This window comes from Cetorhinus maximus, chromosome 9 (assembly GCF_964194155.1).
Source record: "Cetorhinus maximus chromosome 9, sCetMax3.hap1.1, whole genome shotgun sequence".
Classification (NCBI taxonomy): domain Eukaryota; kingdom Metazoa; phylum Chordata; class Chondrichthyes; order Lamniformes; family Cetorhinidae; genus Cetorhinus; species Cetorhinus maximus.
In genome coordinates, this window is record NC_135887.1 from 117,062,639 (window position 1) to 117,078,751 (window position 16,113).

The 16,113-nt window shown below is 41.6% G+C and overlaps 1 protein-coding gene across 1 annotated transcript in view; it reads right to left on the reverse strand.

Annotated features, from left to right (window-relative positions):
- The window catches only part of LOC144684249 (doublecortin domain-containing protein 1-like), a 337,405-nt gene that overhangs the window by 298,924 nt on the left and 22,368 nt on the right, over positions 1 to 16,113 (reverse strand). The window contains exon 4 of the mRNA XM_078547886.1: positions 10,022 to 10,184. Coding sequence (XP_078404012.1) covers positions 10,022 to 10,184 — 163 coding nt within the window. The remainder of the gene's footprint in view (positions 1 to 10,021; positions 10,185 to 16,113) is intronic.

Genomic DNA, 16,113 nt, shown 5'->3' on the forward strand with positions numbered 1-16,113 from the left:
CTTGTTGGTGTGACATCTGAGTCATTTCTAAGTAATAGGGTATTAACACGAAAATCGGAAATTATCATGACTGCACAGTAAAATTAAAAATTACATCAGGTAGTTAAAATTTCCAAAAAGTTATATTTTTCATTGGGCATTGCAATATATTTTCCTTGCATTCTATGCATTCATCATTCAGCATATGTGCAATATTCTCTCAGTAAAATTACACATTTTAAAATGGAGATGGCATTTTTTTTCAGCTGCGTCGCTGCTAAGTGGCAACATGGTCCATGGTGCTATTTTTATATCTCTATTGACTTAACAAATGATCAAACGCCTTTCATAGATGGGGCAGGGATTCCAAACATGCTTTAGGCCTTTAGTCAGGATTCACAGTCAGACCAAATGGCGGTCATGACCTGTAAAATCTCTCACTATATCCAAGATCATTGGTATTATTCTGATATCAACAACATGGAAGTGCAGGGGTTGCACATGGTAACAAGCTTCCCATTGGCCATTCATTATCACAAGTCTCCACTGTAATCCACTTAATAAAATTACTTCTTAACAGCATGACATAACACAAACTTTGTTTGATAGTATGGAACGTAAATTAAAACAGTGACAAAAAGCCCCCACATTTATATAGCACATCCTCAGTAAGTCCCACGAAGCTTTACAAACATTAGGGGCAGGATTTTACTTCCGTCGGGTGGGCGCGCACCCGATCTGATCGGGCGTAAGATCTCGTGCGATGACATCGGCCAAGCGTCCCGAAGTCGTCGCGCACTCTCGCGATCTTTCAGTCGGTCGGCGCACGCAAGATTCGGCAGCGCGCCCGCCAACGGTTAAGAGGCCTATTAAGGCCCTTAAAATGTTCATTAGGTTGACTTTTTCACTGCCCACTCAACCGTTCGGTTGGCAGGCAGGCGAATAGGCCAGATGGCCTTTGGATTTTTTATGAAACCTCATCCACAGGCGGGATGAGGTTTCCAGCAGTCATTTTTTAAAAATTAAAAAATTTTAACATGTCCCTCTTCATGAGACTGAGTCACACGTGGGGGACATGTTTAAATCATTTGTAAAATCTTTATTGGTCAGTGTCCAATTCTTCAGCTCCCTGAGGCAGCTCTGAGCCCTCAGGGAGTTGTTAGCGCACGCTACCCCGCGCATGCGCAGACTTCCGCACTCGCCCTGCTCCCGCCCCCGCCTCAGCATCTCTGAGCGTTTAAGCACGCCTTTCACATTGGCTGGCCGTTAATTGGCCAGCCAGCGTGAAATCACAGTCGGGGCCTGATCGCAGGCGATGGTCCGTTTCACAGCCATTCTCAGGCCCGCCCGCCGCGCCCACCCAACGAAGGGAAAATCCTGCCCTACATTATCATGTAGTCTCTGTTGTCATGTAGGGAAATATGGCATAAATGTTTAGATGTCTCTTTTGGTGATGATAGTTGAGGGAGAAATGTCAGACCATTGACCAGGAGAACTTTTTGGGGATAGACTTGTGCCCATTTTCCAGGCAGAAAACAGGAGCATGGGAGTCCATTTTAGGAGGCCACTCTCTTGTGCCCTAGCAATATCGAATACCATCCTGCTATTTGTTCAAGTACTGTGGTCCATGACAGCTGCCAAAAGTCTCTCTTTTTGGGACCAAAAACAGAAACTGGTTTACCCTTCACACGCTGCTGTCTCTCATTCATTTTCACCCCCTCCCCCTTGCTAATTGTATAACAATTGTGTTTAATTAATGTGGAAGGCATTAATTGGGCTTTCACTTGAGCACATATAAAGAGAGACATACTGAGATTGTTGTGGTTGAGTCAAGGGGTATATGTTTGTAATGTTTCACTTTATAAATAAGTGTAAGGTTGAGTGAAGTGGATATTGACTCCAATATCATCCTTCACCAACTGACTTACTGGAATAGAACACGCCTTCCTCCCTAATCCAGATAGCCTTAGATCCTGAGCTGGCACCACATCTGCTCGATTTCAATCTCTCCTATGAGTTGCCACTGATCCACAATTGGTGACTGCAGCTAGCTGGTACTATAAGGTTGACAGACCAATATGCCAAGATTCTGCTCCTGGCCGCATTAGGTGCATGCAGCTTTGTGAAGTACCAAGCCTCTGAGTTCCTGCAATAGTGCAGAGGTAGCTTTTTACATCCACCCGGGCAAGCAGCCATGGCCTTGGTTTAACAGCTTTTCCCTTTTTTCCCCCAAAAATATAATTTATTCATAAAACTTGTAACATCGCATTGTACAACAGTTGAAATTTGACAATACATAAAGCATAATACAGATCAGTCTCTTTATGTGTACGATGACTGGAGGGTCTTAGACAGTGGCTTTTTGCCTTTGAGCCTTTGCAGCAGCTGCCCCAAGCTTTAGTGTGTCCCCCAGCAAGTAGTCCTGGACTGTGGAATGTGCCAGCCTGTAACACTCAGTCATCAACAGCTCTTTGCACTGGAAGACCAGCAAGTCTTGGGCGGGCCAAAGTGCATCTTTCACCAAGTTGATGGTCCTTCAGCAGCAGTTGATGTTTGTCTCAGAGTGTGTCCCTGGTACAACTGTAGAACATTGAGTCCTGCATAACGGAATTGCTCGGGATGAACCTTGACAAAAAAAACAACCACTGCATCTCTTTCCAGATCTGTTTTGCAAAGGCACTTCAGTTTACCACTCGTTCAATGGCAATGGAGTACTCTCCTAGTATTATACTGAAGGCTGGAGTGGGACTTGAACCCACCTCCTTCAAACTTAGAAGTGAGAGTACGACCCACTGAATCAAACTGATGCTTTTGAGGTACCCTTAACACCCCAGAAGGGGGTTTGTTTAGGTCAGATGAGTTCAAACTTAAAAAGTTTCAAACTCTGACCCAACCTGCCTCAAACATGCCCATAACTGGGATGGGTGACCAACTGGTTCTTTAAAGGCAGATGCATCATTTAAATATTTAATGAGGCTGCATGCCTCTTTTCTAGTTTTAATGCTGGCCAGCTGGATTTTTCCCAGGCTCAGGAAACTGGGAAGATGAATTGGGGTGAGGACTGCTTGACAGAACAAGTAATTGCCTTTCCAGCACTGCATGTGGACCAGCAAGAATTGGGGTACTTCACCCATCAGCTCAACAAGCTACCTTGTTAATCTACCCAGCAATCAGACACCCTCTCTGCAAACTGATGCCCTCCTGATGTCCTTCACTGCCTATAATCTCCTCCCCATGCCCTTAGTTCCTCCAGAACCCCCCTGCAAACATCTCACACACCCCCACCCTAGCTCCCTCATTCATGTCCCTATTAATTGTATATCAATTGTGTTTAATTATAGACAGCTAGTGGGGATAATTGGGGTTTCACTTGAGCACATATAAAGAGAGACATACTGAAACTGTGGTAAGGTTGAGTTAAGAGGTATATGGTTGTAATGTTTTGATATATAAATAAATGTAAGATTGTGTAAAGACTGGCTCTAGTATCATACTTCACCAACCTACCCAGAGTAGAACCCCTGACCCCCAAATAATGAACCCCACCTGGCTCTCAATCTCAACCTCCCTCCTATAAGCTCCATCACTAAGGTTGGAAAATGCATTCTTAAAATGGTAATTTGTCAGAACCTGTGAGACACCCATTTTTCTGGCTTTCCTGACCGCTAAACTGCTGCCTCCACCACCACACTTGCTCCACATTAATACTGGGGCCTTATCTAACATCTGGACATGTAAAATACAATAGTAAAGTGTTAAGTATTAAGTTAGAACCGCAGTTTCAAAATACATTAAGACCTAACAGAATACATGTCTGAGGATGGCCTCATATTTGCAATGACCATTGCCCAAACTTATCCTTAAAGTTAGTCTCAACATGACCATTCCTTTTTGATGACAGTTCAATTTGACCCAACGTTTTTCTGCCCAGCCCAACCCATTACTAGGAACATAATTTCACTGTATAGTTAAATCTCCTGTTTTGGCAGTCATTCTTTATGGAAATTAGCAAACATTCTGGAGAACATTTGTGATAATACTGAGAAGTTCAGGTTCATTAAACTGATGGATTTCTGCACGTTCTGAAATACTGAAATTGACAGGACATACAGGTTCCTGGATGCCTAAAGGTAGATGTGTTAACTTGTTACCTGAAATCGTATCTGGTGTCTACTATTACCAAATTAGACAGCAATTAAGCTGATTTGAATCCATCATTTTTCTGACACATACACCTACAGCAATCACGCATTCTATTATACACAGCTCACACATATTCTGTCAATCAGAACATGTCATGTCAGATCAACTCAGCATGAATTGAATGTTTGAGAAGTTCATTCTCACTAGTGCGAATATATCCTTTAACCATCTTCCATCTTAAAGGATATTACAAATGACAAGGCATTGCAGCGTTAATGGCAGTTGTAAGAGGACAAAGTACAGATGAAATGTATTTATAATTAATAAACAATATGTAATCTGAATTTATTTTCTCCTCAGCAGCTGCACTCCCTCATCATTTAAAATCTGTGATCTGAATGTACTTGTAGAGATGTATATGAAAAAAACTCCCTGAATGAATATTTGAATTAGAAATTTCATGGGGGCACTAAATCCCTTTTCAAACACCAAACACTACGATGAGTGGAAGATCAATCAGTTTGATGGCCTGCATGTGACATATTCAACTTACTGAAAAAGTGAAAATCAGTGTGGTTTGGGAGAATAATCACTTTGGGAGGTATCAAGTGTTTGAGCAGAAGAATCAGCTGAGCAATTACAACTGGGGATATTAGCGAGCAAACACTTAATGGTGAAATTGCTCTGTCCGTTACCTTAGCACAGACCCTAATACATTTAAACGAACAGGTTAACAATAGGCAATGGTTTGTCTATTCAAACAACCAAAAGAAGTATGCTATACGAGCACCTTAAATGTTTATCTCATTAGTGTCAACAGTCACTGCTGGAGCATTGCACTTGCGTACGAAAAGAACATTAGACACGGTATTAGTGAAATGAATAAATTCTTACAAAATTCGCTTAATTAAAAAGAAAAGCTCCATGTATAAAATTAAGACAGCTAATTAAAAAAATACATTTAGAATGTAGTTTGGTTTCATAAATATAAATCAAAAAATATTTTCAGCTATAGATTAAGTCACCAAAATGAAACAGGACAGATTAATCCTTCTGAGTACTGGATATCTTTTGAAACGTGCATGTTTGATAACTGCCAAAAATAATATTTTACAATGATGCTGTTAAGCAATTAAGTATCTCACCTAAAAAATAACAAACTTGCATTTATATAGCACCTTCAGGGTGTCACGGCTAATTAATTTTATTTTGTTGTGCAGTCATGGTTGTTTCATGGGCAACCAATTTATGCCCAACGAAGTCCCACATACAGCCATCAAGATGATTGACTAAGTCATTTGCTCTGCTGCTGGTGTTTGCGGGAGGAATGTTGGTCATTGCAACAGAGAGATCTTCGAAGGAGCACAGGGCCTTTGGCATCCACTTGAATGCCCAGATGGGAGGCTTGATTTATATTTCAGCCAAACAATTATGCCAGACTCCCTAATGTTGCACTGACAGACCAGCCTAGATTAAGTGCTTGATCCCTGGAGGGGCAGGGGTGCGGGATGCTTGAACTCTCAAACTTCTGATTTAAACACAAGAGTGCTATGAACTCAACCAAGTTAACATTTTGTTTCCAAGTGGGTAATTTGGATGGGCTGGGAAATTCAATGTTCAGTGAAAGATCTTTCCTGCTTTTTCATCAGTAAAATTTGTCCAGAGTGATTGCTGTTGGAACTTCCTGTAGAACTTCCTGTAGATGGCACTTACAGCTTGAAGTTTGCACCAACTGGGTTCTCAAGTTGCCTGCTAAATCAGTTTCTATTTCATGCAGCCTTTAGCTGTACCTTTTGAATGCAAGAGAAACATTTCTTCCTATTCATTTCCCCTGAACAATGCATTTCTTTTGAAATAGTCAGGTAACCACCTATTAAGTTGCACATGTAACCACATTTCAGCATATCATATTCTTTCTGAACTCTAGTTGCACTTGAGTAAAGTGGTCTTTGTAAACAAGTAACGTTCCTTATACAGTCAAATCTCTTTGTTGCAAACATGTGGGCAAAAATACTTTTCATTAGGCATACACCTTATCCAAGTTTTGACTGTCTTGAATAATAATAACAGGGCCTGTGATTGTTTGTTCATTAAAGTTATTGGACAGAATCTGTATACCCTTCATTTTCCAAGATGTTCTCCCCATGATGCTTCTTCCCATATTGAGTGCCAGAATAATGGAATTAACCACTCTAGAAAGAGTGCTTGTAACAATCGGGGGAATGCTCAATAGTTTTCTTTCTGAACAGGCTCATTTCTGTGCCCAACCAAAAATTTCTAGACACTCTTATAAATTAGAATGTGGTTCTTTGCCATTATATTACAAGATCACAAGAGGGATAAATGAGGGAGCTCATTCAGCCTATCTTAGTTCATCTATTCAGAATAAAGAAAATTTTCCATTCTCCCCTACCCCTCCCCTAATCACATCATCAGTCTCTCGTAATGTTTTTATTTCGACTCCTCCCAGAAGGTCATCCAAATGTTGATCACTTTTTGCATGAAGAAACGCTTTCTGGTATTTGTCCAAACTTTCCTTTTCACCAGTTCTCAAACTACATCAAACCTATAATGGGACTCTTTTTCTCCTTTTTGTCCCAAGCTGTTCCAAGCATAAACCACTTCTTGGTCAAAAGACTGACCTGGAGTTCTGCCAATGTGATTCTAAAATGACCCACTAGGAGGTGTGCATGAGCAATGTGGGTGAATTCTTCCCATTCCTCCTTTCTCAGTGATTAACACAGAATTTTTAAAAACCAGGTTGCCTGAGAGTTGCTATCTTTCACCCAATCCAGTTTGGAAACTGGGTGGGACATTAGACGTGGGACAGGGTTTTTGAACAGGGAGCAGTTTCAGTTATATAGCAGCACACAGTTTATCATATACTCGTTGTAAATCTAATTATTCTAACATTCGGACTTCTGAAACTCTCCTTGTACATTTCACAGTGAATGAAACACACAGTGCACATGACAGAGTCAGTGACCATCACTCCTTTGCACTTCAGTTTGGCTGGATAATGGCCTAAACTGTGAATAACTGTTATTTGTTTCATGCTGAAATGAGGTTGCTGGCGAATGCAACACTAATAGTGGCATAATTTCCCCATAATTCACAGCAGAACTAAAATCACTGTATCAATAATAATGGCTAAAGATGCAGAAATTATGACTATGCACTGTTGGGCCAATGTTATAAATGTGTGCATTCCAGTGGAGAGCCTCACCTGCCAAGGACACACACAGATCAAGAAATTCATTTTAGTGGGTGGAAAATTATGGGAAACATACTCGCCATCTCTTGATTTCTCAGTGGATGAGGCTCTCCAACAGGGGTGCAGTTACATAAAATCAGCTCCTATGGGTCAACACTGAGGATTCCATCAAAAGAAAGACATCTGTTTATAGGCCAGAGAATTTGTTAGGATATTTCTAACAGGTTATGCTTAATTATACAAATTATCGCTTTCAGGAAAAGCACGTCAGGGTCACAGGATGGGGAGCCGAATAGTACTAATGCTCACATAGAACTGAATCAAGTAAAGTAGTTAAGTACAAGAAGCACTTTAACAGCTGTCCTTGCTAATGTTAGCTACTTGCAATGCCAGCACCATGGGTGTTAGTCAATGAACTATACTCCTGTAGCATCTCATTTTGGAAAACCATCACACTGCCCTTTCTTATTAAGTATACCTAAAAAGTGGGATTACAATATGTTACGATACTCAGAAACACCTGCTAAAGTAATGTAGGTCCAAGATATAGTTACCACAGCACCTTCCTGCAAAATGAAGCAAGACAAGAATATAATCCATTCCTTGCATCACCTTTGCTGTATCACTTACATTTTAATAGGTCTACCAGCCATGTAAAGGGATTATTCCCTTGTTGTAAATAATAGGTGTGTGAGGAATATAATTTTCTGGAGCTTTGCTTATTGATTTGAAATATTTCCCTATCTTTTTAGCACAGGTCAGCCTGTCATTTAACAGGTATTCACATATTGTCCATTTGGTATTGTAGAATGTTGATTAAATTCATACAAGTCACATTTTTTTTACAGAGCTCCTTTATATCACGTTTGCAACTCTCTTCTTAACATGCCCTACTAAAGTTATGGGAACACTGCACATTATGTTCTGCCTTAGTATACCTACTATCTCTGTTCTCTGGTGACAAGCCCATCTGCCACCTGCTCTACTCTGTGTCCCAGCGACAACTGTCGAGCAGCACCAAGATTGATTATCAGTCAAAAGCAATAACAGAGCACCAGATTTCTGTGGGTTAAGCTTGCTGATCCAGCAAGAGTTGGTATGAAATTTCAGCATTGCGTGCCAACATTTTGGTGCTGAAAGAACAGCAGTGCATGTCGCCATGAAATACAGCCAAAAGAAACGCAAACAAAGCATAAAGTCTGTCCTCCCAGTTTAGCCTATTAAAAGAGAAAGTGCAGCTGGAACACTTGCAGTAGCTGTCGCAATACAAGGATTATTAAGCCTAGACTTTCCTTTCAGCATTCATCTTCGAAACTCTATGGTAACTAATTGTATTTCAGCCAAAATATCACAATTAGATGAGTGGATCTAATTTAACATACATTTACATTATCACATAAAAGGAGTCTACAGAGTGTCATTTGCGAAGTTAAATTAGTGCTTGAGGAGAGGAGAAAATGCATTATGATGGTAAATCATAAAGTACGTGGAACTGCAAAACTATAGAGGTTTGCAATGCAGCAGGAAGCCAGTCAGCCCATCACGGCTGTCCTGGCCTGTATGTGTGAAACGAAGGTTTTGTCAGTGCATTTTAAAACATATTTCCCCGTTTAGTATCTCAAGGTGAATGGATATTAATGATTTTCAAAAACAAAACTGAGTGCTTGTGTTTCTGTTAAGCATATAAGCATATCCCATTAAAATGCACACTATTGGCTCCCCAAGAGACTTTAGGCTGTGTCTGTCAGACAGCAAATTAATTAATTCAGCAGCGTTTCAATGTTTAAAATGAGTGCACTTAAAAATCTTGATCATAGTTTATAACAAACTGGGATGTGAAGGAACACAAGCATATTCTGCCTGCCAATCCTTGGCAATAATATTTTTTAAAGGATGAGTCTGGGATTAGAATTGCAGAGCGTACTAGTACGTGGTCACCGCCACAGTTAGTACATGTAGTATTCATACAGCTTTCTACTTATTCACCGCTGGAAGGTATATATGTATGATTCCCACAACTGCTTTGAGTAATGAGAAGTTTAGCCCAACTTATTAATTATTATTAACTCAATGGGCGGAATTCCCGCCAGCGGGATCTTCCAGTCCCGCTGAAGTCAATGGGCTTTTGAGTAGGTTGCCGCATTTTATGGCCCCCAGTCCCATCCCCACTGCGACAGGGCCATAAAATTCCAACCAATATTTAGTTCAAAATTTGGTGTCCCCCCTGCTATATTTTTATCAACTGGCATTCGGCGTACCTTTTTGACCTATTGTCCATAGATGTCAACGAAGGATACCTGCCCTGGAAATGAGTATAGGGTTTGTTTTCTCGACCGCAAAAAGGTTTCGGGGTCAAAATAATGAGGCTCACTTGTAAGTGGTCATTTCATAAATGTAAGCTGGTGATGGGCAAGATTTCCCCAACAGTGTGCAGATTAAAACTTGCCACCATAGTATAAATGCAGTCATCTGTATATTTTAAATAAAAATAAGAAAGAAACTTGTCGATGTTGAAGATCGGAAACAATGACAGGAAAAAACACCGAGCAAACACAGGAGGCTCCCCAGTGTTAGGATAAAAGACACAAAAGGTTTTCAGCTGAAATGCTAACTTGATCTTTGGCTTTACAGATGCCGACTAACCTGCTCTGCATTCCCAGCATTTTGGTTTCTTTAGTTTTGTACCTTTTATCTTTTTGGACGGATCCATAAATGGCTCTCCAGTTGAAATATAAACATCAGCATTATGGGGAATGTCTTTTGGCTCAAATGCTTCTCGACCACTTGCCAGAAATACCCTCCGTGCAGCTGAGTTCAGGTCGAGCCTTACAGTGCAGGCATCCAGTAACTGAGAATGGAAATAATATCCTATCGTCAATAAAACACTAAAAAAAAGCTTCAAATAATGTTTTTTTTAAAATCAGGAGACAATTGGGCATGATTATTAAGACATTTTATCATGGGTTAACTTCCATTTTACATTTGTAGCACAATCAGGAACACGCAAACATATTTTGTTCCTCATAATTCAAAGCAATAAGCAGCATAGGTAATACTGCACATAGGGATAATAAATTGAAATATCGGACTTGATCTCAAAATCAATTCATCAAAAGACGGTAAAGAGTTTCTGATTTTGCTGTAAATGGTGTATAGAGGAAATCATCCGCTATTACTTTTTAAAATAAGACAATTGCTGTATTTAAATCTATCATTTATCCCTTTCATGAAAAAAAGCTGGTAGTAACCTACATTGTGGCTCTTGTGAAGTTCGTTGTCTTCTGAGTGCCATGCCTAGTGGCGTGGACCGACATGGTCTTCCAAAGTTTCCAACCATAGCAAAAGTGGATGTCTTCGTTGTCGGAGTTCTGGTTAAGCCAGTCTTTAATGTTGTCTAGTTGCTTCCTTTGTTGTTGGCCTCTCGCTCTTCTTCTGTTAATCCTTCCAGTGGTAATTAGGCACTCCAACCCTTCTGCATGGATAACATGTTCGAAGACGTCCAATTGTTTTCTTTTGGTATTATTTGAGTTCTCTTGTTCTTCCAGGCTCATTCAATACTTCTTCGTTAGTTCTTTTCTTCACCCAGCTTACCCTTGGGATCCTTCTTAAGCACCACATTTTGAAGCTGTTGATTTTCTTTTCTTCCTCTTTCCCAATGCTCCAAGCTTCACATCCATAATTCATTACTAACCAAACACAACATTTTGGTACATGGATTTTCATTTCAAGACTCAAGCTGATGTTTCTTAGAACGTTGCTTAATTTTGGAAAAACACATTTGGCTTGTCCAATCCTTCAGATTGCAGTATTGCTTTTAACATCAGATGTTATTGTGCTTCCTAGATAGTTGAATTTATTGACGTGTACTAACTTACTTCCACTTACTGTGATGTTGCATACTGGAATGTCCTTTTATTTTGTCATTACCATAATGCATATTTTCTTGTAGTTGAGTGTGTGTATGTCTACCACTTTCCCTTATGTCCGCTGGGATTAGTTTTTGCAAGTCTTCTTCTGCTGTTGCTATAAGTACAGTGTCACTAGCATAGCAGACATTGACGATATCTCTCCTTCCTATCTTTACACCATCCACCCCTTCAGTTCTTCTGAGAATGCATTCACCATATAGGGAAGTTGTGAAGTTATCTCTTGAATATAACTTTGTTCCTTAGGAACTATTTTTTTTCCCCCAGTTTGCTATTGAATTACCTTACAGTTAGCTGCAAAAATGCTGCATAGCTGTGATATGCTATTTCAACAGAGAGAACTACAGGGTGGTTAGGGATTTGGGTCAATGGTGTTTACAGTTCATAGGGTGAGAAATTGGGCTTATTTGCAATATTTTTTGGAGCTCGAAAACATACCTGTGGTGTGCATGCACATTTGTGTAATGAATCACGCTGGACAGCAATAGGTCGAATTTTCATTCCAGGGTCAGGAGCTTGAAACCTGGAACATATCCCAGTCCTGACCCTACATCATGTCAGTGACAGTGACGCCATGTAATTTTCAAAGCGGCAGCCGCTAATTGGCAAGGCAGAGAGCTCAGTGTTCAATTAGAGTCATCAAGTGCAGCCAGGAGGCTGAAGCTAAGTACGGCTTGCCGTTGCCGTTGGAAATGGGTGAGCAGGGACAACAGAGGGCCAACTGTCCTCAGGTGATTCCACATTTTTCTGATGCCCCCCTTGAAGACCTGGTCGAGGCTGTGATGAACAAGAGAGTTGTACTCTTCCCTCCATCTCAGAGAAGAGTTCCAGTGATACAGACCAAGCCAGACTAGGCATGGCAAGAAGTGGCCACGGCTGCCAGCAGCCTCATGTTCCTCTCAAGAATCTAAGCTCTCTTCTCACAAAATCAAGGCTCTCAGCTCTAATGATGGCAACTCTGTGCCACTGCAAGAGCAATTGAGTTCAAGGTCTCCCTTTTATATAACATTGTCACACTGCACTCATGTGCACTAATGGTTCCTTGCTGTGTTCCCGACAGCTATACTCAAATGTGACCCAGACCCACCATGTTGCCCATTCTGGCCATTTGTCAATTGCTAACTATTGGTCCCCATACTCCTAACGAGTTCTACAATGAGCTCAACAAACAATTAATTGGAGGCATGTGGGGTGCCAGATTCCCCCCTCCTGCCCTCCCTTTAAAATCTAAACACATCACTGAGACAAGGGAATGAATGATGCCTTCCAAGTGCACAATTTTCCGGGTCTGCACACACTTGAACTCACTCCCATGGGTGATTGAAAATTCAGCCTTCTATTGCTGCAAGTGTTGATGTGCACGCAGTGAACATCTCCCAGAAATATGAAGCACTGGCAGATCATAATATTAATCAGTCCACACCTCCAATTTAACCACAATGCAAAATTAAAAGTCACCATAAAATAAACATCCCAAAGCAAAATGATCAATGAAATCCTGCTGTATTGCATACAAAAGTTAACCAATCACCCTTCTGCTCTCTCAGTATCTGGCTCCTGGCATTGACTCCCAGCATTGATTGCCACAGTTGTCTGCTCCTACTGCCTTTTGACCTCATGGTTGGAGGGCCTCATTCTCCCCTGCAGATACAGGGCATCCTTTCACCTTCTCCACCTAGACCTCCAGTGCAGCATGTGAAAACCCTGGGGCCCGCTCTCTCACTTGTTGTGCCATTCCACATGCTTTGTCATGTCAGATCCTCTTCAAAGAGTCCTAGTGCTAATGCTGGGGTACATGTTATCTTTAAGCAGTGCAGGCTAGCTTTAAGTGGTACTAGCCACTCACAATATTGGCTCCCTGCAGATGCGTCCAGCCAATGAACAGTGCGGATAGTGCTGGCTGGATGTAAAGATCATTTGAATGAGCAGACAGCGCTAAGTTGGCTATGCAATCAACGTTTAATCGCACATCACAATATCTGTGCCCATTTTCAGGGGCTATCCAATTTAGGCCTCAGAGATTGTTCACTTGTATTTGAACTAGAGTTTTAAAAATTATTCTTATATGTGTAAAGCTGATTGCATTTTCATGGTTCTCTTCTCTGCCTCAAGAGTCAGATCAGATCCCAACTCCTGACTTAGACCACTTGGTTAGTGTCCATGCAAAGCTGAAATCACTACACACTGAGAATCAGTTTGCAGTGCAAATGCGTCCTTTGACTGCATTGGTGTTGTCGGTTCTCCCGAAACATAGGTTTTACCCAGCAAGTGGCAATACCAAAGGTGAGCTTGTCAGGTTCATTATGGCTGGAGGCAGACAAGATCCCGGGTCTTTGCAGTTACTAGCACCAAATGATCCAGTAAGTTTAACTTTGGTGGTCTGCAGGTCCTATTGGTATTGGCATGGGGCAGAAAAATTCAATAGAAATCTGAGTAATAGTTCCCTTTAGTCAAGGAAAGCATGCTCTCAAGTAAATATCAAAGAGATATTGGTACTTATAGAGATAACATGGCCACTGAGGTATACTATAATTTCCCTGTAAAGTTAGAATAAGCAGATCTGTTACTTTACTCATATTTTTATAAGTGATAAATGATTATAAATAAATTTGATTGATTAGACTTTTAAAATTACTTTTGCAATGAAGCATAAAAATGGTGCAATGGCTTGATTTGTAATGTATATTAATCTTAGTTGTTTTAATAGGCAGCACTGTGATTGTCTATCTGATTGTTACAGCAATTTATTTTTAATAACTAGGGGAGGACTTTTGATCATTCACGTCTGCTCTGTCATTCTGTTAGGTAACATGGTAACTTTTATCTTTTTTATCCCATTTCCTTTCCCTTTCCCCCATCACTTCATACCCTTCCCAAGTTGGCATCCATCTCCCTTTGTTATAATTATAATGTATATAAGATGTTTTGGGGCTGTGTCTTTAATTTAAGGTAAATCATGTGAACTGTTCTGAAGTCTGCCTCACAGGGGAAGCCTGGGTAGTTTGATTATTAGAGATTAAAGGGGGCCCAGATTATTTTACTGGGAAGAAGGTGCAAGGTGTTTAGACAATGGCAGTGGATAGATTGAGTCTCCACAGTCCTAGAAAAGTGTTGAGATTTTGGGCTGTAAACAGTTGCGCTTTAACCTGTCCAGTTAGTTTCAAGATGAAAGAGAGTTGAGCTCTCAAGGATAGCATTTTTATCTGGATACAATGCCCATATGATTCACATTGCCATGGAAATGGGCTTTGAGAGGAGAAGGATTTCTAAGCTATCCCTGAAAACTCAGTCTGCCAAGGTCCGGAAGAGAGAGAGCAGCTAAGGGCTGAAAGTCTCTATGGTTCACCACACAGAATGCAGGTGGGAGCTCGTGCTTGGATTGGAAAGGCTAAATTTGTGGGGAGTTAAAACAAGGCTGGAAGATTCACCTAGAGGGAGGAGTCTCCAGCAAAACTTGCAGCATGAAAGACAGTTCTGGAGTTAAAAGCTTCCAGGCTAGCAAAGGAAAAGATTGGAAGTAAATTCTTAGGAGCTAAGAGTCACTTTGGACTGATTTAGGGAGAACTGAATGTCTCCTTAAAGGTCATTCAGTTAAAGCACGTTTATCTGTGAAGTGTGTTTTTCGCTTGTGCTAAAATCTTTTGTTCCAGTAAATTTCTTAGAATGTGAAATCTTGCTGTAATTTTCCGCCCCGGTTGGCGTCGGGCATCATGGCGGGTGGGGGCGGGACAATATGACAAGAAGGTCAAAAATCAGTTTTATGCCGTCATGAAATCAGTTTGCAATCATTACCTCCACCCGTCAATGGCGGGCTACATTTCCCACCACCGTACGTCCCAGAAATTTTAACACATTTGCATCTAATTATAAGCCCTGCTCACCGGAATCATCTCCCAACGTCAAATTTACCGCCCATGTCGACGTGACTTCAGAACTTCCAGAGCTTCACAACGGCTTTTATAAGGTGTGCACCTGGTGACCTAAACTTTGAGGGAAACTCGGAGGTGGGTGCGCAATGCTCAGGAGCATCACCCATAGGACATCAAGGAAGAGGCGCTACACATTCGCAGGAGGCACAGGCAAGTTGATTTTTCCAGGTTGGCTTTCAGTGCAGTGCCGGGGCAAGGGTTCCAGTGCGGGTAAGACCGGAGTGGTGAGGGTGGGAGGGGGGTGGGGGGTGCAAGGCAGCACAGCCAGCCTGAAGGAAATACTCAAGCACATGCCGGGGGCACCTGGCCCGGCAGGGAGAGCGGCACCTCCCTCAAGATGGGGAGCGGCAGGGCCTGCTACGCATGCAGCTGAAGATCCACAGTGAGCCATCACTCATAGGCACCTTGCTGGACCCAGGCTCTATAAACGGTTCCTGTCATTCCTGCAGATGACTGAGAACCAATGTCGCTGAAGACTGTGCATGTCTAGGGAAATGGTTGGTCACATATACCACCTGCTGCAGGATTTGGCGTCACGGGGACATAGAGGGCATTCACTGCCAGTGGCCATGAAAGTGACCAGGGTGCTCAATTTTTACGCCAGTGGCTCCTTCCAAGGCTCCACAGGTGACCTGTGCATAATCTTACAAGCCTCCGTTCACAAGTGTACTCATGGACATCATCTTCGCAAAGGCACAGAAAATTGGGCATTTTGTCTGGGATCAGGAAATCCAGGGAGCAAGAGCGCTGGGATTTGTGCAGATCTCAAGTTTTCTACAGGTGCAGGATGCCATTGGCTGCACTCACTTGGCGCTTAAATCTCTGTGGCAACAAGCAGTCAACTACGTCAACCGCAAGGGCTTCCACTCGCTGAATGTTCAGCTGGAGTGCAACCACCAGAAACGCATCAGAGTTTAATTAC